Raw genomic sequence first — 21509 nt, 5'->3', positions numbered from 1 at the left:
AGGAAGTAGTGAAGTCAAAGATAAGAAAGAATTGTTATTCTCATTTTTTAGGTGGGGGGGAAATTGACTTTCAGAGAGGGGAAGTGACTTGTCCAAAAACACACAGTAAGTCACAGGTATAACCAGGAACAGATAAAGGGCTGAGAATTTGGAGACCTGTAATCTTCACCACAAGATCATTCTTTCTCCCCCTTGGGGCTTCATGGACGTAACTTAAGGCAAAAGATTTTCCACTAACCATAAACACACAAAAAGCAGAAGCTGTAGCCAACAACCAAGCAGACGGTTTAAGATCTACTGTGCAAAAAAGATACCATTGTCAGAGATTTAGTCGGACAGAACCTTGGAAAGCATAATTAACTGATGGCAGCCCAGTAGGATTTTACAAAAGATGTGGTTTTGCTTAACTGACTTGCCAGAGCATGACTGAAAACAGTTATGTGGCAGATTAACTGAAAGCAGTGGATGAAACACTCAGTCTCACAAGGCATTTTAATAAGGTTTAATTCTTTAGATTGGCTCAACAAAGATTATGGTACAGGGCTTAATATATATCACTTGAAGGGAAACAGAGAGCTGGTACAAATAGGAACTTCTTTAGAGGAATTACATCACTACCATTCGGATACCCCGGGGGTCACCTTTAGGGACTTTTTTATACCATGCTTTAAAAGTAAGACAAAACTTGCAGGTAGCAGGACTGAGAATCTAGCATGGCTCATGTTTGTAGCACTCTTGATATGGGATTTAAAGCTATGATCGTTTAGTCTGCTGGTAATAGTTAGTCACCAGTGCAGACACTGCAGTGCTGGGGGTAAGAAGAGGAGAAAAGCCCATACAATTCATTTGTCTCCGTGACTGCAAATACAGAGACTGCCTCCAGCAACATTCTAGATGCACAACAGTCCCTGGATTGAAATGCATAAAGCAGTAGTCAGAACCTAACAGAAGTTATGTACATTAGACCCAACTATTTTGGTCTAAAGTTAAAACTGAACATGTGGCTGGCCCTTTGAGAGCTCTCTGATCCTCAAGGTAATACCTAGAGTCCGCTGTTTCCAGCAAAACATGGCCTAGCCTATTAACATTTATGCACATATACCCAAAGAAAGTAATCTGTGAGCAATACCAATATGTGCTGTAAGAACTCAGCTGTGAAAGTGTCCCTGGTGATCCATATATCAACAGAACAAGAGAGTTCAGTCCTGCTGCAAGCGCATAGGAAACACCCTGATGCTTAGATACACATGGCTACCACATGTACTGCAAGTGGGATGAAAATATCACATCTTAACCCCCACATCTTTATTCTACAATAAAGTCAGTAGCGTCAAACATGCATCCATGGAATGGATGATAGCTGATATTAGGCTCTTAGATCCGATTTAAAACTATTTATGTCCTGCTGTAATAAACACTACTGCACATTGGTGTAGCACTTTTCTCCTGAAGGATCCCACGTGCACCATATCATGTGCCCCTGTAAAAGGCTCACATGCATTTTGGCCCTGAGGTACACATGGAACTACTGAAATTCAGACACTTTTAAGGTAGTGGCAGCAAGCAAACAGTGCTCAGCATATTGCAGCACAGTAGGTGAGGGTAAGTTTTGAGAAAGACCCTGCTGTCACACCTTGTTCTACAATAAGTCTTCCAGGATCTAGGATAGGAGTGGCCATACTTACTGACCCTCCAAGTCACATACAATAATCTTCAGAAGTTCAAGGGTCACAAGACACGCACAACCTGCCCTGCGGAGTGGTGCCTGCTGGGACCTGGGGCTTCTGCCCTGACACTCCCTTGAGGGGCTAAAGCCCTTAAACTTCCCTCCCTGCAGTATAGAAGCCCCTAGTCCCACCGCAGGGCAGAAGCCCCCAGTCCCACCACTCAGCCGCAGGGCAGATGCACTGATCTCCCCCTGCCCAGTCTGGTAGGGGGACAATGTGGAGGGCACATGGTGGGGGCTCAGCAAGCCACACTTTAACTGTAAAAGAGCTGCTCATGTGGCTCATGAGCCAGAGTTTAGCCAGCCCTGATTGAGGATAACCATGCAGAGCTGAGAGGACCTAGTTTTTAGAAGTTCTCATTCAAAAGAGCCCTCCTAAAATGAACTAAATAGAACTCAATGTGTCTGCCTTAGAAGAGATGAAGGTGTCTGCCTGGAATGGAACTTTTGGTGCAGAGAAACACAGATGGTTCAGATACTAGACTCACACTTTAGGGCAGAGGTGGGCAAACTGTGGCTCACGGGCCACATCTGGTCTGCAGTACCCTCCTGCCCAGTCTCTGAGCTCCTGGCCTGGGAGGCTAGACCCCGGCCCCTCCCCTGCTGTTTCCCTCTCCCCCCGCAGCCTCAGCTCACTGCACCGCCCGCACAATACTCTGGGCAGCAGGGCTGCAGAGCCGCAGCCTGACCCAGTCTTCTCTGCTGTGCGGTGGCATGGCTGCCTCCAGCTGGGTGGCACGGTTGCCTGTCCTGGTGCTCTGGGCAGCGCAGCCATAGCACCTCCAGCCACCGGTGCTCCAGGCAGCATGGTAAGGGGGCAGGGAGCGGAACAGTTCGGGGTGGTGGTCAGGGGGCGGGGAACAGGGGTTGGATGGGGTGGTGGGGGGCAGTCAGAGGTGGAGGGTCTGGGGAGAGCTGTCAGGGGGCAAGAAGCGGGGTTTCGGGGGTGGGGTTCAGATGGGGGTGGAGGCCAGGCCACGCCTGGCTGTTTGGGGTGGCACAGCCTCCCCTAACTGGCCTTCCATACAATTTCGGAAACCCGATGTGGCCCTCAGGCCAAAAAGTTTGCCCGCCCCTGCTTTAGGGCCATCTCCTCCAAACAAAGTTTGGTAATAAGAACTTTAGTGTTTACTACTTACAAAGATCTCAAACCTCCATTAGAGGAGAACAACTGGTTTATAAACTTCCAACGGGGGGGCTCCTCCTACTGCTGTCATAACCAATAACACAGCCTTGCAATCAGAGAGGACTCACCAGTATTAAGGTTAAAACATGCTATATCTAATTTTTAGCTTTATGTTCCCACAGTTTAACGTGCCACAACAAATAGCACAGAAGTACAACAGGTCACCAGGTGATCAGAGCAAAACAGGGGGCTGCTTTTAAAACCAACTTGTTACACTCTAGAATTTGCTGACCTTCAAAGCTAGGTGCTGTCAACTCCTCTGAACTGTTGTATACTGTGAAGCATTTAGCACACCATCAGGGTGAGAAGCACTTCATACAATGCAAGTTACCACCATTAACCATTTGCTAAAGGCGCTTTCTTATTACATAGGATATGGACCAGATCAAAGAGTAAGGAGATGAAAAAAGGAGGTGGCATGAAGTCAAAAGGTAAAAGATCACTAGGCATACTAGCACCAATCCCCTAAAATTGAGGGGGCTGATAAAGCCCCCCATGGGGTATCACAGAGCAGTTTGTCGGACTAAATACTTTATCTCACCCCCATCCAAGGAAGCAAGTAAGGTATCTAAAACCTCAAACACACCACAGATTTCATGCACTAGAACCTATAAGAACATTTGCTCCAAAGCAGCCCCTGGGAGAAACAGGACTGGACAGATTATATACGTGAACAAGAAAAAACTTCAGAAACAGACTTCAAAGAGAAACAGCAGAACTAAAATTCATTTGCAAATTTAACACCATTAATTTGGGCTTAATAGGGACTGGGAGTGGCTGGCTCATTACAGAAGCAGCTTTGCCTCTCCTGGAATTGACACCTCCTCATCTATTGTTGGGAGTGGACTACATCCACCCTGATCGAATTGGCCCTGTCAACACTGGTTCTCCACTTGTGAGGTAACTCACCTCTCTTCATGTGTCAGTATATTTATGTCTGCATCTGTAACTTTCACTCCATGCATCTGAAAAAGTGAGGTTTTTACCCACAAAAGCTTACGCTCAAATAAATCTGTTGGTCTTTAAGGTGCCACCGGACTCCTTGCTGCGTTATTAAGCATGCAGCGCCCTCATGTGTCTACACAAGGAATTCTCAACAAAAACCTTTAAATTGGTGTCCGGTGAGAACGTTTGCTCTCTGCCTTTTGGCAGGTTTAATTTTGCAAGAGTAATAAACTTTGATATCATACTGTCCTTATCAAGACACTCTTACATCATTCTCCATTTGAACTCAAGAAAAAAAGGGTGTGTGATATAGTCAGTAGTAGGGTCCTCTTTCATCACAAGCTAAAATATATACTGTCACCTATAACAGTTGGATTCAGAGCAGATTACACAAGTAAAACAAAAGTTAACAGCAGCAGCATCAAAAAATATGAAATATTAATAGTACATACTGGAGCTTGGTTAAGGATAGAAACCCCCCTTACCAATTTCTAACCTAGGCCTGGTCTAAACTAGGAACTTATATTGGTATATCTACATCTCTCATTGGTGTAAAAAATCCACACCCCTGAGAGATGCAGCTATACCGACCTCAGCCCCGGTGTCAACAGCGCTAGATAAATGGAAGAATTCTTCTGTCAACCTATCTACCGCCTCTTGGCAGGGTGGATTACTTATAGCAATGGGAGAAGCCTTCCCATCAGCATATTCAGTGTTAAGTGTAGACGTACCCCTAGACAGTTACCTTAGCTGGTGTAACCAAATTTCTTCCTTACATGATTTATTTGTAACTATACACTATAGGAATATTTTAAAGCCTCAAATGTTATGAGGCTGACAGAGGAACCATCAGAAAGCAGAGCAACACTATATTACTCATCACACTTATGTAAGCTTATCCAAGATAAAAGTAGTTTTAATGTCACCATTTGAAATTAAGCTTTTCCCTACTCGTGTTGCACTTGTGAAACTCATATGCACGAGAAAAGGTGCTTTGTGACTAGACAGCTCTATTCTAGTCACTGAGGGTACTGGAAAGTCAAGAGAATAAAACCAAATGAGTTAAAGTCCTGCATTTGCAGAGGAGTGTGCTACAGTATTATTCAGAAACAAAATACAACCCCTGTAGGACCAGCTTTTGATTTGACTTTATCTTTATATATAGTACAGTACCTTCCAATTCCCTTCCCTCCAGCATGAGATTAAATGCACTTTTCAGTCTGGAAACTGAAGTCACTATGATGCAACTTAGTGAAATATTGGACTGAGCCAAAAAAGCAGACACTCTGGAAAGCCGGCCGTCCCTTGTGCTCTCATTAAAAGAAGGTAAGCAGAAACTGTCTCCAATTCATAGATGCTAAGAAACAAGAATGCAGCACAGTTACAACATGATTTACTGTATTTTTTGCAAAGTATTTGATTTAACTGGGAAAATGTTATCAAAAGGAACAGGCAGCAATAAAAGAATGACTGCAAGAAGATGGTGCTTAATTGCATCTTCTATTAAAAGAACTTCAAAGATCTAGACTTATTGTACGCCATTTTTAATGGCTCTTGTAGCTAAGCTCTTTTGCTATCTCCCAGAATCTCTGTAATAAGTATAGTTGGTGTATATTGTTAGAACCACAGCTTGTGAACTAAAAGAGCTTGCTTAATTTCACCAACATACAGGACCACCTGTAACCACAGCACAATCCTATCATTTTATGGCAGTTTTTCCAGCTCTCCTTTGCTTCCCAGAGGACAGCACAGAAGAGGTAGATTTTCAGCATCCTGGGGATCCATCCTTCTCATTTTGCTACATTTAATTGCACTTTACAAATCAAAGGTAGGCATGGAGCTCAGTATTTAAGACAAGGGACATATCTACTGCCCTGATTGTTTACCTGTTGAGTATTTCACCTGCCACATCATCCCCAATACATTTCTGTCCTAGTATCAGCAATGATGGAAAGAGCTGGAGAACATGTGCTTATCCTAGACTACTCAACAGCGCACTCAAGATGAAATATAGCTGCCAGCATTACACGTTTTCTATCACCCTTCAACCTGGCTGGATGACAGGCAAATGCAAGAGACTTCTTTTGCAAGTTCCTTAGCCAAATATTTTATCAGAAGCCTTACATTAATTGCTTCAGGAGAACGAAGCCACTGGTCAAAGGCCAGGTATGGTGAAAGCTGCAAAATGTATTCCCTGTATTGTAACACCAATGTGAAAAGATGACATCCTACGTTTCACCATTTGAGGTTTATTCAGTCTTTAAATTCACTTTAATCCTGACTCAGAGCAGTAACTGAGATCCTTACCCCCATGATATGTGGTGGTTGCATCCTGGTTTAACCATCACTACAGATAGAGATGAGACCATTAAAATTTCCCTCACTTAAGCTCAAAACACTGTCCCAAAGACTAAAAGGCCAGACAACCAGCCCTCTGTTAATCCACCAACAATTCTAAAGTTCCAGAGAGCTTGTAGATTCAAGGCAAAAAGAATTTGAACAAAACAAGCATTTAGGTGCCTTTTGGTGACCATTCAGGTGTCTCACCCATCACAAGAAATCATGGACTGCATTTGTATTTCACAGAAACACCATCACATCCGATGGCAACCTCACAGCCGGCAACACACCAGGATCCCCACTGGTTTCCACAAAGAAGTAATATTGTGGCCAATGGGACAGCAATCCTCATATATTACGTAGTTAAAAATCTATTTAGTCAACAACTTAAATACAGTTTGAGAATTCACAGCCCTTCCACCTGGTCCCAGTACCTTGAAAGTTTAAGGTAGTAGTAGGAAGAGGACCTGGGTAAGTCAGCGTTGAACCTACCTCCATATTAGAATCTACTGGTAAAGAACCAGCAGAGCATGCAAGACAAGAGAACCAGTACTCAGCACTGGACAAGGAAGCTACAGCAGAATGCTGAGCAAAAGGTGACAGAGCTATTCTACCCAGTACACATCCCCTTTGAGACTGTGACGGTCACTGTGTCGCTTACACAAAAGATGGGCTCTTCCCTTTGAAGAAAAGTAATTAGAAATACAAAATAAAAGGATTCATGTTCCCACTGACATCTGACAAGCTAGAGACCCCCATTTTAATAGTAAATTGTTAATAAGAGGCTCAGTGCTTTCTGGGTTAAGCCTTCCAGAGAGATTATGAATAACTGTATTTTTAAAAAGTCACTGAATTGGAGACAAGTAAAAGCTAAAGATGAATCATATGTGCTGCCGTGTTCGCAGCTTCGATTCAAAGGAAAGCAGCATCTATTTTGCTCAGCACAGCATTGGGAACATTCATACAGTGAGAAGAGATTTGTTCCCTGTATAATCCAGGCCACATAACTGGAAATGAGGTTTTTAATTAAAATTGGCGTTTCTGATCCTCCTGCTGACTGACAGCCTCTTTCTCAGACTGTTAAACCAGTTTCCAAGAAATGGCAAAGAGAAAAGAAAAAAATAAATCTGGCAAACCTATAAAGCCTGGATTTGATTATTCTGAACTAGGGATGGGTCATATAACAGGGTACTGCAGAGAGAGGCAAGGAGAACAAACAGATAACCTACTAAGGAGGTTTTCCCCATAATTACAGTAAATCACAAATAAGACAAGATAGGAACCAGTTTTCCTCAGTCAACAACCAGGACAATTTTAAATCAGAAGCCTTATTTTCAGAGGGTATGTCTACACTGGAGCTGAAAGTTGTAATTTCCACATTGAGCAGATATGCCCATGCTAGCTCTGATTGAGCTAGTGCACTAAAGTGTAACCACTATAGAGCAAGCGGCAGGAGGGCCTCACCACTCTGAGTACGTACCTACAATCCTGTCTGAGACTGTACCCATAGCCGCAGTGGTGTGAGTGACAGGAGGGCTAGCTGCCCAAGTATAATCCTGTCTGAAACCATAGGTACATGCTGAAGGCCGCTAGCCCCTCCCAATGCTTGTGCTGTTATGGCTACATTTCTGTTTTTAGCACACTAGCTCAGCGTAGTGTGTGTATGTCTACTTGAGCTGGAAATTGCACCTTCCAGCTCCACTGCACACATACCCAAAGAGTCCAATTTCTACATGAGGAACAGTACATCCACTTCAACATGTGCAGTTTTCTTTGAATAGAAAGAAGCTCCTGCTGAGAAGTCAAACTCAGTTGTCAGTATTAGCAAAGATTCTTACCCCCCTTCAAGACAGAAAGGCCCTGTGTCAGGAAAGCTGTACTGGCCAACGAGGAACGGTCTCCCAATGGGTTACAAGGAACTCATCCTGGTGGTGGTACTGTACCTTCAGGAGGCTCCTCCCGCAGATGAGGGGGCAGTTCTTCACTGGTTGTCTCAGCTTCATCTTCGACCATCTGTGTTTCCGAGCTGGGCCCCTATAGGAAAGAACAGCAAGAAGGACTTAATTTTGGAAGAACCACCACAAGAAGGATTAAGGATTGGAAAATATGCTTTATAGTGAAAGGCTCAAGGGGCTCAATCTAATTAGTTTAACAAAGAGGAGGGAGAGAGGTAAAGTTTTATTTAACCCAGTTTACAATAGGGTGAAACTGAGCCAGAGAAGTTAAGTGAAGTGAGTTGATCACCGTATAGAAGTACTATATGGAGACAAGAAATTTGAGAAAGAGCTCTTCAATCTAGCAGACAAACTTATACCAAGATCCAACTACTGGAAATTGAAGCTAGACAATTTAGACTAGAAATAAGGGGCAGATTTTTAATCTGGACAGTAACTGGCCATTGGAACAATTTATCAAGAGCTGTAGTCGATTCACCAACACCCGAAATTTTTAAAATCAAGATTGGATATCTTTCTAAATGATATGCTCTAGTTCAAATGGAAATTATGTAAGTCCTATGGCCTTTTATACAGGAGGCCTCAAACTCATAATCTTTAAAGTCAGAAGGGACCATCGTGATCATCTAGTCAGACCTCCTGCACATTGAAAGCCACAGAACCTCACCCACTCCTGAAACAGACCCTTTAACCTCTGGCTGAGTTACTGAGTCCTTAAACCATGGTTTAAAAGACTTCACGTTACAGAGAATTCACCATTTATACTAGTTTAGTTTAAAACTTGCAAGTGACCTGTGCCCCATGCTGCAGAGGAAGGCAAACACCCCCCATCCCCCCTCCCCCGGTCTCTGCCAGTTTGACCTGGGGGAAAATTCCTTCCCGACCTCAAATATGGTGATCAGTTGGACACCGAGCATGCAGGCAAGACCCGCCAGGCAGATACCTGGGAAAGAATTCTCTGTAGTAACTCAGAGCCCTCCCCATTTAACGTCAGACTAGATCACAATGGTCCCTCCTGGCTCTATAATCTATGAATGAAAAAGGCATAAAGGAGAACAAGGGGCATGAAGTATTTTCAAGGCAAGGCTGAGTGAGCAAGTTTAATGTCTAGTAGCCCAGTGAACTATCAAAAGCTAATTTTGCTTACCCACCCCAAGCTATATGTACATAGTATATAAAACTGATTCTCAAGCAGAATAGCATTTTACCAGATTCCTTTCCATAGCACTCAATTCAATGCCAGTAGTCCGGGGGCCTTTCTAATCCCTATGATTGATATGTTCATAACCTCACATCAGTATGCCGCAGGCTACCAGATTTATCATGGACCCTGGTGACAGTCAAAAAGAAAAGGAGTACTTGTGGCACCTTAGAGACTAACCAACTGGTGACAGTCACTTATAGTTAAGGTTGCAGAACAGTTTCCATAACATCTCTCACTTTTCACACATGCAACTTAAAACAAAACAAAAACAAAACCTCCACCTTTGGATGTGAGATTTCCCAGGATTTACGTGTGCCTAAAAGCGTTTTTGGTTGAAGGTCAAAAAAACCAAACAAACATAAAGCCTCTTCATCCCTTTTTACATTATGAGAAAGTGAAGAAAATACAGACTTCCCTTTAAAAAAATTCTAACTACATGATTTTCTTTTATTTTTGGCACAATCCTACGATAAAAACAAGTGAAATCTGAAGTTTAGTGTGGACAAGAGTCTCATTAGGGAACGGGGCTTTTGTTCGCTTTGAAAATAACTGGGTTTGATTTAACCAGAGATTTGATTATTTAAAAATTATATCCTGAACATATGTGGCTGGAAATTTACAGTGGCTCACTTAAACATAGGTATGCTGCTAACATGCTTACAGCTATGTCCAATGAGCAGTGCATTTTTTCCCCCCAAACTAAAAAATTAAATGCTAGAAAGTGTTATTATCCAATGCTAAGACTGTGTTGCATGATCTTTTCCATCTTCCATCTTATTGGTTTTAAGACTAACACTGCAGTGTTGCAGATTCTGTACGCTCCCACACACAATTTACAAGAGACTGCAATGTGCACTATTTTCTACTCTCATTCTTGTTGAACAGGTAACTTAAATACCCATTTACTTAGCCACTGATTTAACAAGACAGACAGGAAAAGAAAATTGCTTATTACTAAAGCACAAAGGGTCTGTTATTAAAACAGGCAAGATATGCTACTCTGTCACATTAACACTGTTTGCAACCTTGACTTCTGCCTATTGTAACCTGTGCAATTTTTACTTGCGGCATTAATGCTGAGTTAATACATTTCCCCACCCAATTTGCTGTAATTAGTAACAGCACTTACATAGCACCTTACATCTTCAAGTGAAGGCACTGTATAAAAATTAAATAATCAAACTGTGACAGTGCCCCCCATAAGGCTTTATGGAAATATGCTTATGAATGTATATATGACATAACTAGAATATGTTTTATGCTACATATGCCATGTAATATCTCTGTAAAGGTTATGATCTACTGAATCTATTAATCCTATTTGTATGCATGTATCATTTTTGTGTTTGAAGTTATGAATATTGGGTGTGTACTGGCTTGATTTTTAAGTAGTCTTTGTAAGCATTTGGTCAGCTTCTTGAGAAAGGAATGTGCACGTTAAATGCCCAATCAAGAAGCACTTAACAGACAATGCCAATCTACATCTAAGCTTTCCCAGGAATGTGGCTTGGCTGGTAAGAAACTCAGTCATATATGGACTTGTGACTTGCCCATTGACTCCAAAACTCCATTTTGTAGCTGGATTCTACACAGGGCCGGGGGGGAAGGGGGAGCGTGTCCACTCACAGGAGAAAGTCTGTTTAAACCCCTGGGAGACCCCTCCATTTGGTCTTCAGCTGGCTAAGGAGATAACCTCTCCACCCCCAAGGATACCTGAAAGAAACTGGAACAAAGGACAGTAACTACAGGGGGTGAGAGTGATTGCTGGACCCAGACTAGAAGGAGTCTAGTCTGTAAAAGGAAGCTTACTGGAATTCCTCGAAGGGTAAGGTATTTATCGGTATTCAGAGTACTTACTGTATTAGACATAGACTTGCGTGTTCTATTTTATTTTGCTTGGTAATTCACTTTGTTCTGTCTGTTACTACTTGGAACCACTTAAATCCTACTTTCTGTATTTAATAAAATCACTTTTTACTTATTAATTAACCCAGAGTATGTATTAATACCTGTGGGGGAGGGAAAACAGCTGTGCATATCTCTGTCAGTGTTATAGAGGGCGAACAATTTATGAGTTTACCTTGTATAAGCTTTATACAGGGTAAAACGGATTTATTTGGGGTTTGGACCCCATTGGGAGTTGGGCATATGAGTGTTAAAGACAGGAACATTTCTTAAGCTGCTTTCAGTTAAGCCTGCAGCTTTGGGGCATGTGGTTCACACCCTGGGTCTGTGTTGGAGCAGACTAGCATGCCTGGCTCAACAAGACAGGGTGCTGGAGTCCCAAACTGGCAGGGAAAGCAGGAGCAGAAGTAGTCTTGGCACATCAGTTGGCAACCCCAAGGGGGTTTCTATGATCCAACCCATCACATGCACCTCACAAGAGCCATGCCAGGGAGGGAGGTGTAGCATTATTTAGCCCAGCTTACATTAGGGTGAAACTGAGACAGAGAAGTGAAGTAACTTGCACCAGGCTGTCACAGCCATGATTAATGCCCAAGAGTTCTTGGCTGCTAGGCCAATTCCCTGATCATCCCTTTTGTTCACCTCAGGGATCTGGGATAGATTTTGAGAAAGGTAGAAATTCTGGACTCTGGCAGTAGCTGAGTATACAATATTTAATACGAGGTTTTAGAAGACTCCCATTCTGGATTACCCCCCTGACATCTTAAAATATCTTGCTCCAAATCCATCATTTTTTGCCCATTAATGCCTTAAGGAGAAGAAAGAGGATTGGACCACACACCGCCACTGGCAAAACTGAAACACTGTTTGTTTATATAAGACTGCGCCTATCTGGAGCTCTAGATGCAAGTGCAGGCAATTGACAAAGACATGGACAGAAATCTAGTAGAACCAACATTTATATTATGACCCTCTCAAAATAGCAAAACCAAAATGTTCTCCCTGCATCACCTCTGCACCCCTTCCCCATGAGAATGCCTAGGATAAACAGATGAGCTTTTAAAATGTGCTCTGAAGGTCTACAGTTTCCACCAACTCCTGATTACCAAAGTCCTCTATCCTCCACCAAGAAAGCCATGCTTAATACTCCTTTCATCTCCTTCATTCACAGGAACTTTTGCGCTGTATTTCATATTACCCCTTAGGCTGTAGCAACCTACACAAGCCTGTTCACCAAGCTACCTCTCTTGCCTCATTCAAATCCCTCCCAAAACACAAGAGCATCTACAAAAAGAGCAGAAAAAATTTTTTTAAACCTAACTGAATGATGGAAGGGGAGGGAAGAAAGGGTCTTTAAAACAGGCAGATCTCAACCATGTAGAACTTCACAGATTAAGGCAAACAATTGGAATGGCATCCAGAAGTGAAATGCAAGCCAGTGCAGTACTCTAAATACAATTGTAATATGCCTAATTAGATAGCCATAAAAGGCAATAAGATATAAATGTAATAAATACTGTATTTTTTCACCTGTAGATGTATTTTCTTAATGGGTTTAATTCCCTGAGAACCAAAAGTATTTTCATGATAATATCTTCATAGATTATAGCCAGTACTGTTGGGAGTGAAATTAGAACAGCTGTATACTTCAGTGGGACCAAGAAAGATAATCATTGGTATCAGCTAATTTGCTGATGACTTGGTTTGGAAAATATAAGGACTTTCTTAAGCATCTGCTATCTTCAGTTCAAAATTGTGCATATTCTACAAAGTCAAGCACAAGCCAGTATTAGTTATTTAGTGCCTGATGACCCACTTTGATTTACAAACCAAATCAGCAAATTTAACAATCCCACATTCTCACTCCTTAGTGGACCTTTCCATGAACTCCTCCTCATTATTATTATTAGGAAATAACAGTTCAACAGATGAGAAATATGCTTAATATAAAAATATTAAACCTACTTGCCAAAAAACACAGACTTTATAGAGGATCTCCAACACCATCTGCCCCTCAGTCAGACAACATGAGAGAAAAATCACTACACTCAAATTTGGTTGTAAGAGACACCACCACCAAGGTCCAAGCCAGAGATTCTTCATTGCTTGCAGCTGCTTTACACCTGTGTCTTTTACATAAAGTACAGAGAGTGCAAAATGCCACCAGATGACAGCATTTTACATTCACTTTTCACAAGTGTATGTGATGTTGCAAAGTACGGCATGGAGAGTCAGATTCTCTCCATTAAGAAGCGAGTTAGATTACGGCAGGCTGCAAATATTTGCTATTTATCCAGATGGCAATTCCGGCCTGTATTAGATGCAAGCCTACTCTAGTCCTGAATTAGGTGTTCTAGGGATAAAAAGACAGAACCAACTGTGATCAAGGCAGAGGCCAGTAGAGATGTTCTTGCATCATGCTGGCCTGCCAGCACAAACCATGGACAAGACTGAAATAGTTCCTTGCAGTCATCCTTTCCCCATTCAACCCAGACTAGAAGAGTTGTTGCCAAGGACACAGGCTCCTAAGAAAAAAGAAAAAAAGTGATTGAAGAGGTTTATTCCTGTTCAACGATCTTGGTATCTAGTAGAGCTAGTCAGAAATTTTTGGAGTATTTTTCCTTTGGAAAATGCTGATTTGTTGAATTGAAACATTTCATCGAAACACGTCCCCCTCCACAAAAAAAAAAAAAAATTGTTTCAAAAGAAAAATTGAAAAACAGTATTTTGAAAGGTTTGTTTAACCTTCTTAGAATAGAATGTCTTGTATTTTCCATTTTGAAATGACTATTTGTTTTAATATTATATGATATAATATCAAATAAAAAGTCTAAATTGGAACAAAATGTTTTGTTTTTGTCAAAAAAGAAACATTGCAAACAACCCAAAACATTTTTGTTGGAATTTCATTTGACAGAAGTTTTGAAATATTTGTTTTTGTTATGTTTAGAGTGAAAGAAATAAAAAAATAAAAAAAATCAAGAAATTCTCCATGAAACAAGAAATCGGATTCTCATCCAGCTCTAATATCTACTCCAACCTACTTACTAGCTAATCTCCACAAGACAGACTGAATAAGAAATCGCCAAGACAAGTATAAGTGATCTGTTATACATCCATATTTGTCAGTCTCCACTGAGGAGTTAATGACTAATGTCACATACTAAACAAGAATGTGTACAAGAATCCTGTATTGGGACTACATCATTAAAACATCTGACAACTACCTGTGATTGAAAGCTTGCAAGTTAAAAAGCACATTTAAAGGTTCTCAAAACTGTGACAAGAATTATTGTTTAATAAGATTATATAGTCTTTTTTATAATGTTCTTTGCCTTTCTAGATTAGCATGCACATAACTGTTTGAACTCATTTGCTGGGTTCACTGAAAAGCTACTGCTGCTAGTTTGGTAATGTATTTGTCAATATCTAACAACAAGTTGAACCCATGTGTCCTGAAATTACATAATCTACTGGCATTTTCTTTGATTGCTGCAGCTGTCTTGAAGAAATAGTTTTATAATTCAACTATAGTTTTATTTGGATTATAGTTGTTGATCTTTTCTCATTCTTGAAAGAGTAGTCAGGGCAGCCTTTAACTAGGTTTGAGATTCTACCCCTTCACAGAGTAAGTCAGAGCAGCACAATCTCCATAGCTGTGTGTAATAGGGTGATAGATAGCAAGCATGAAAAAAATTGGGACAGGAGATGGGTGTGGAGGAGGGTAATCGGGCTTTGTCTTATATAGGTACCTAATACTGGTATTGTCCCTATAAAATCAGGATACCTGGTCACCCTAGTGTGTAATGAACTAAACTATGTGGTTATAGATCTGCAAAACCAAACAACTGCTGGGTCCAATCACTCTTCCTTGGGTCTATAACAGGGATCTCAAACAACCACAAGGGCCACATGAGGACTAGTACACTGGCCCCAGGGCCGCATCACTAACCACCCCACCCCCCGTTGCCCCAGCCCCGCCCCCACTCCACCCCTTCCGTGAGGCCCCTGCCCCGCCTCTTCCCACCTCTTCCCTGCCCCCATTCCAACCCCTTCCCTGAAATCAAAGATGCTGGTTCTGTGGCAGATCAGCCCATTCAAGGGAATTTTTAGCCAGTTGTGGAAGCAAACCTCTCACCTCATAGAAGACAAGCACCTGCAGCATTTAGGTCAGCACCACTGATGTCCCATGTTCAGGACTACACACTTGCTCACTACATTAAAGAACCTTATCATGAGTAACATACGAATTTGCATACATTTTATTTCCCTATAATGCATAAGGCATAATCCCAAGTAATTAGTGAGAAGAGTCCTGATATTTGGTCCTCCAAATTATTTCAGTGGAACTAGAAATAGGGTGAAGAGCTCTGGAGAAAACACTTCTAATAGACAACAACAATTAATCACAAACCCTATAGGGAGTCTCATTAGAAGTTGCTGCAGGAGCTTATTGCCCTATATCCTTGACTGCACTGCACATCTATTGACTTTAAAGGACAGTTCTGACTTGAGGACTGTGGGTCTCTGAACACTAATTTAGCTGCTCACAGTTGCTTCAGAAGAGAGGCATCCTCCTCTCAAATCTCAGCTGGCCTGACACTTATGTATTTGTGGATGTAAAATCTGCTGGCATTCTCATGAGAAGCCAAGAGTAAAACAAGAGGCTGCAGCATAAATACACAACCAGTTCTGGTTATACAACATGTTTTCTCCTGAGCTACTACACCTCTGAATGCAATTTTGCAGGCCCTCTGTGTTATACTTATTTTAAAAAAGTATTTTTATAAAATATAGTTCACTGGTACTGTACTGAGCCAATGAGTGGGAGAAGGTAAGAAACTTCTCTGGAGACCATGAATTATGACTGAGACCAAATGATTTCACCTTGGTATTATGGCAGTGCAAATAGTGATACCTATAGTAATACAAAGTATTGGGCAAACTTAACAAGACCCTGTTTTCTGTTGCTTATAACTTTGGCAATCTAACTGAAATTTTCTGTGCTGAGTATCTGTCTCAAGCTGAATATTTTTGGAAAATCTTCAGCAAAATGATTCAGCTTCTCTTAGAATGAGTATCGTGTACACTGATTTGCCCACATAAAGTTCTTACAACCATTCTACTGAGAAGCTCTACCACATCCATACTTTTGAACAGGGACTTCACATTTGACAAGGGAATCACCTTGGCACCAGCAATATGTATTTTGCCATCACCATGAAAATTTCTCTAATTTAGGAGCCTCTGAAAAAAAATCTCAGTTCATATATGTTCCAGAGAGACTTGCTAGAGTTTGGCAGTTAAATTCTTCCAAGATTCCATCTCTTCTGCATCACAGAGCTACTGGGGCTAAGCAGGACTTTTCTTGCAATTGTTTCTCCTGGAAGTCGCAGCCACTGCAGCACAAGAATTGAGAGCAGGGAAACTGTCACCTGCACTCTCAATGCCCCCATTATGGTGCCCAGGTAGGATGCAGGAGAAAGAGGAGCCACCTGACTGAAATGCAGAGAGACGAGAAGCAATGCCTGGGAGAGAAGAGGAAGACTGGGACAGGGACAAGGAGTCAATGGGCGGGGATAGAAAAGGGATGACAGGGACTGGGGTTGGGGCTGGCGCAGGGATGAGTACAGGCTGGATGGGCTAGGGGCAGAAGGAACTCAGGCTCCTTGGAGGACAGAGTTTACAGACTAAGGACTGCTAGGCAACGCTGAGAGCTTCCTAACTAGGCCCTAGCCTGCCATCTTTTGAGACCTAATCTCTTTAGGATTCTTTGACAAGGAGGTGGGGCTAATTCAGAAAGAAGCAGGTTTAAAAAGCCAGTTTGTAAGCAACCAGCAGGGCTAGCAAAGAGCAGCAACAAATGGGAATTTTGCAAGGGAGCATGAAAGCCTGATACACCTAACAAACATTCTCTAAACTTAGGCCAATAACCCACCCACCCCCAACACACACAACAAATTTAAAAAAAAAAAAAAAAAAGCTGACTACCCAGTTTTTTGCACTGAATGCAGCATGTATGATTCCCTGCCTTGTGGGCAGATGGCATATGTGTGCATTCAGTACAAGCAGCTCATGGCCTTCAGAGACACCATGGGCTCTAAAGACCAGAGTGGCTGAACTGGTGGAGCTAAGGGAGGCAGAGATGTATAGAGAAGACTTTCCAGGAAACAGTAGAGCAGTCCCACCCCCCGTCTGACAGTCTCTGTGCTGTTGAGGAGGGTCTGGAGCAGAGGAAAATGATCCCATAATTGGGACCCTTCTTCCAGATAATGGCATGGAGGATACCTCTCTGGGGGAGCAGATTCCTGTTATTAGGAAGAGACAGGTAATAGTAATGGGGAACTCTATTATTAGAAATATAGATAGCTGGGTTTGTGATGAGCAGAAGAACTGTGTGATGAATTACCTTCTGGGTGCAAAGGCTGCAGACCTCTCAAGATATCTAGACAGATTTATGTGTGGTACTAGGTAGGAGCTGGTGGTCATGGTACATGTAGGTAGGAAAGAGGTCCTGGAGCCCAAATTTAGGCTACTAGGCAAGATATTAAAGCCCAGGACCTCCATGGTAGCATTCTCTGAAATGCTTCCAATTCCACATGCAGGGCCAGTTAGACAGGCAGATCTGCAGGATCTCAATGCGTGGATGAGATGATGGTGTAGGGAGGAGGGAGTTTAGATTTGTTAGGAAGTGGGGAACCTTCTGGGAAAGGAGGAACCTATACAGGAAAGATGGGCTCCACCTGAGCCAAAACAGTATCAGACTGCTGGCATGTAAAATTAAAAAGGTCTGGCAGGCACGGAGGAGCACAGGGTTAGGACATACACATCCCTTAGGGGAGGATTTAAAGTAGATGCTCTATATCCTAGTAAAGAGGAGAGGTGATGGGTTAATAAAATACAGGTAGGAAGTGAAGAGAAACAATCAAATTAAAAAGAGTCTCATTCAATTACATCACATGACGGCAGGCAACTAAATATTGACAAAATTTATAAAGTGCTTGTATACAAATGCAAGAAGTCTAAATACTAAGATGGGTGAACTTGAATGCCTGGTATTAAATGAGAATATGAATAGATATCACAGAAAATTGGTGGAATGATGATAATCAATGGGACATGGTAATACCAGGGTACAAAATATATAGGAAAGACAGTGTAGGTCATGCTGGTGGGGGAGTGGCACTATATGTTTAAAAAAAAAAAAGGCAGAGTCAAATATAGTAAGAATCTTAAACTAATCTAAAAGTATCACAGAATTTCTATGGATAGAAATTCCATGCTTGCATAAATAAGAGTATAAGAGGAATATATTATTGACCACTTTACCAAGATGGTGACTGTGTTTGTGAAATGATCAGGGAAATGAGAGAGGCTACAAAACACCGAAAACCCAATAATAATGGCAGATTTCAACTATCCTCATATAGACTGGGAACATGTCACCTCAGCACAGGATGCAGAGATAACATTTCTAGACACCATCTTCTTGAAGCAGCTAGTCCTGGAACCCACAAAGGGAGAAACAATTCCTGATTTAGTCCTAAGTGGCACACAGGTCTGGTCCAGGAGGTAAATATAGCTGAATCATTCAGTAATAGCAACCATAATGTAATTAAATGTGAACATCCTTATACTGGGGGAAATACAACAAACAAAACAAACAAAAAACCACCACCACCACAGTAGCATATAACTTCAAGAAGGGGAACTACATAAAAATGGGAAAAAGTTACTTAAATGGAATTTAAAAGGAAAGGTGACAAGAGTGAAATGGCTGCAAGCTACATGGAAACTTTTTAAAATCACCATAATAGAGGCTCAAATTATATGTATATCCCAAACAAAAATATAATAAGAGGACCAAAAATTGCCACCATGGCTAAACAGAGTGAAAGAGGCAGTTAGAGACAAAAAAAGACAACTCTTAATAATTTGAAGTCAAGTCCTACTGAGGAAAATAGAAAGGAGCACAAATTCTGGCAAATCAAGAGTAATTAAGGCATGCAATTAAAAGCAACTAGCGAAAGACAAAAACTAACAGCAATTTTTTTAGTACATCAACAGCAGTAACCTGCAAAACAATCTGTGATCACTGGACAATCGAGATGCTACAGGAGCACTCAAGGAAGACAAGGCAGTTGCGGAGAAACTAAATGAATTCTATGCATTGGTCTTCACTAGAGAGAATGTGAGGGAAATTCCCACATCTGAGCCATTCTTTTTAGTTGACAAATCTGATGAACTGTCCTAGATTTAGGTGTCAATAGAAGAGCTTTAGGAACAAACTGAAAATTAAACAGTAATAAATTACCAAGACCGAATGATATTCACCCAAGAGTTCTGAAGGAACTCAAAGATGAAATTGCAGAATTGCTAACTGTGGCTTGTAACAGATTGCTTAAAATCAGATGACTGGCAGATAGGTAACATAATGCTAATTTTTAAAAAAAGCTCCAGAGGTGATCCTGGCAATTACAGGCAGGTCAGCCTAACTTCAGTACCAGGCAAACTGGTTGAAACTACGGTGAAGAACAAAATTATTGGACACACAGATGAAATGTGTCTCAAGTTGTAGTGGGGGAGGTTTAGGCTGGATATTAGGAAAAACTTTTTCACTAGGAGGATGGTGAACCACTGGAATGCGTTACCTAGGGAGGTGGTGGAATCTCCTTCCTTAGGAATCTTTAAGGTCAGGCTTGACAAAGCCCTGGCTGGGACGATTTAGTTGCGGATTGGTCCTGCTTTGAGCAGGGGGTTGGACTTGATGACCTCCTGAGGTCCCTTCCAACCCTGATATTAGAATCATAGAATATCAGGGTTGGAAGGGACCCCTGAAGGTCATCTAGTCCAACCCCCTGCTCGAAGCAGGACCAATTCCCAGTTAAATCATCCCAGCCAGGGCTTTGTCAAGCCTGACCTTAAAAACCTCTAAGGAAGGAGATTCTACCACCTCCCTAGGTAACGCATTCCAGTGTTTCACCACCCTCTTAGTGAAAAAGTTTTTCCTAATATCCAATCTAAACCTCCCCCACTGCAACTTGAGACCATTACTCCTCGTTCTGTCATCTGCTACCATTGAGAACAGTCTAGAGCCATCCTCTTTGGAACCCCCTTTCAGGTAGTTGAAAGCAGCTATCAAATCCCCCCTCATTCTTCTCTTCTGCAGGCTAAACAATCCCAGCTCCCTCAGCCTCTCCTCATAAGTCATGTGTTCTAGACCCCTAATCATTTTTGTTGCCCTTCGCCGGACTCTCTCCAATTTATCCACATCCTTCTTGTAGTGTGGGGCCCAAAACTGGACACAGTACTCCAGATGAGGCCTCACCAATGTCGAATAGAGGGGAACAATCACGTCCCTCGATCCGCTCGCTATGCCCCTACTTATACATCCCAAAATGCCATTGGCCTTCTTGGCAACAAGGGCACACTGCTGACTCATATCCAGCTTCTCGTCCACTGTCACCCCTAGGTCCTTTTCCGCAGAACTGCTGCCTAGCCATTCGGTCCCTAGTCTGTAGCGGTGCATTGGATTCTTCCGTCCTAAGTGCTGGACCCTGCACTTATCCTTATTGAACCTCATCAGATTTCTTTTGGCCCAATCCTCCAATTTGTCTAGGTCCTTCTGTATCCTATCCCTCCCCTCCAGCGTATCTACCACTCCTCCCAGTTTAGTATCATCCGCAAATTTGCCGAGAGTGCAATCCACACCATCCTCCAGATCATTTATGAAGATATTGAACAAAACCGGCCCCAGGACCGACCCCTGGGGCACTCCACTTGACACTGGCTGCCAACTAGACATGGAGCCATTGATCACTACCCGTTGAGCCCGACAATCTAGCCAGCTTTCTACCCACCTTATAGTGCATTCATCCAGCCCATACTTCCTTAACTTGCTGACAAGAATACTGTGGGAGACCGTGTCAAAAGCTTTGCTAAAGTCAAGAAACAATACATCCACTGCTTTCCCTTCATCCACAGAACCAGTAATCTCATCATAAAAGGCGATTAGATTAGTCAGGCATGACCTTCCCTTGGTGAATCCATGCTGGCTGTTCCTGATCACTTTCCTCTCATGCAAGTGCTTCAGGATTGATTCTTTGAGGACCTGCTTCATGATTTTTCCAGGGACTGAGGTGAGGCTGACTGGCCTGTAGTTCCCTGGATCCTCCTTCTTCCCTTTTTTAAAGATTGGCACTATATTAGCCTTTTTCCAGTCATCCGGGACTTCCCCCATTCGCCATG

At 42.2% G+C, this 21509-nt stretch overlaps 1 protein-coding gene across 2 annotated transcripts in view; it reads right to left on the bottom strand.

Moving 5' to 3' along the window:
- LOC311522807 (transmembrane protein 263-like) overlaps window positions 1-21509 on the bottom strand; it is a 319554-nt gene that overhangs the window by 261072 nt on the left and 36973 nt on the right. For both annotated transcript variants that reach the window (XM_084632309.1, XM_084632310.1), the window contains one exon: window positions 8141-8231. In XM_084632309.1, coding sequence (XP_084488435.1) covers window positions 8141-8231 — 91 coding nt within the window. The remainder of the gene's footprint in view (window positions 1-8140; window positions 8232-21509) is intronic.

Source organism: Lepidochelys olivacea (assembly GCF_965140295.1).
Source record: "Lepidochelys olivacea isolate rLepOli2 genome assembly, chromosome: 6".
Lineage (NCBI taxonomy): Eukaryota > Metazoa > Chordata > Testudines > Cheloniidae > Lepidochelys > Lepidochelys olivacea.
The sequence above is the reverse complement of the archived record's forward strand: the minus strand, read 5'-3'. Positions and strand labels throughout refer to the sequence as shown.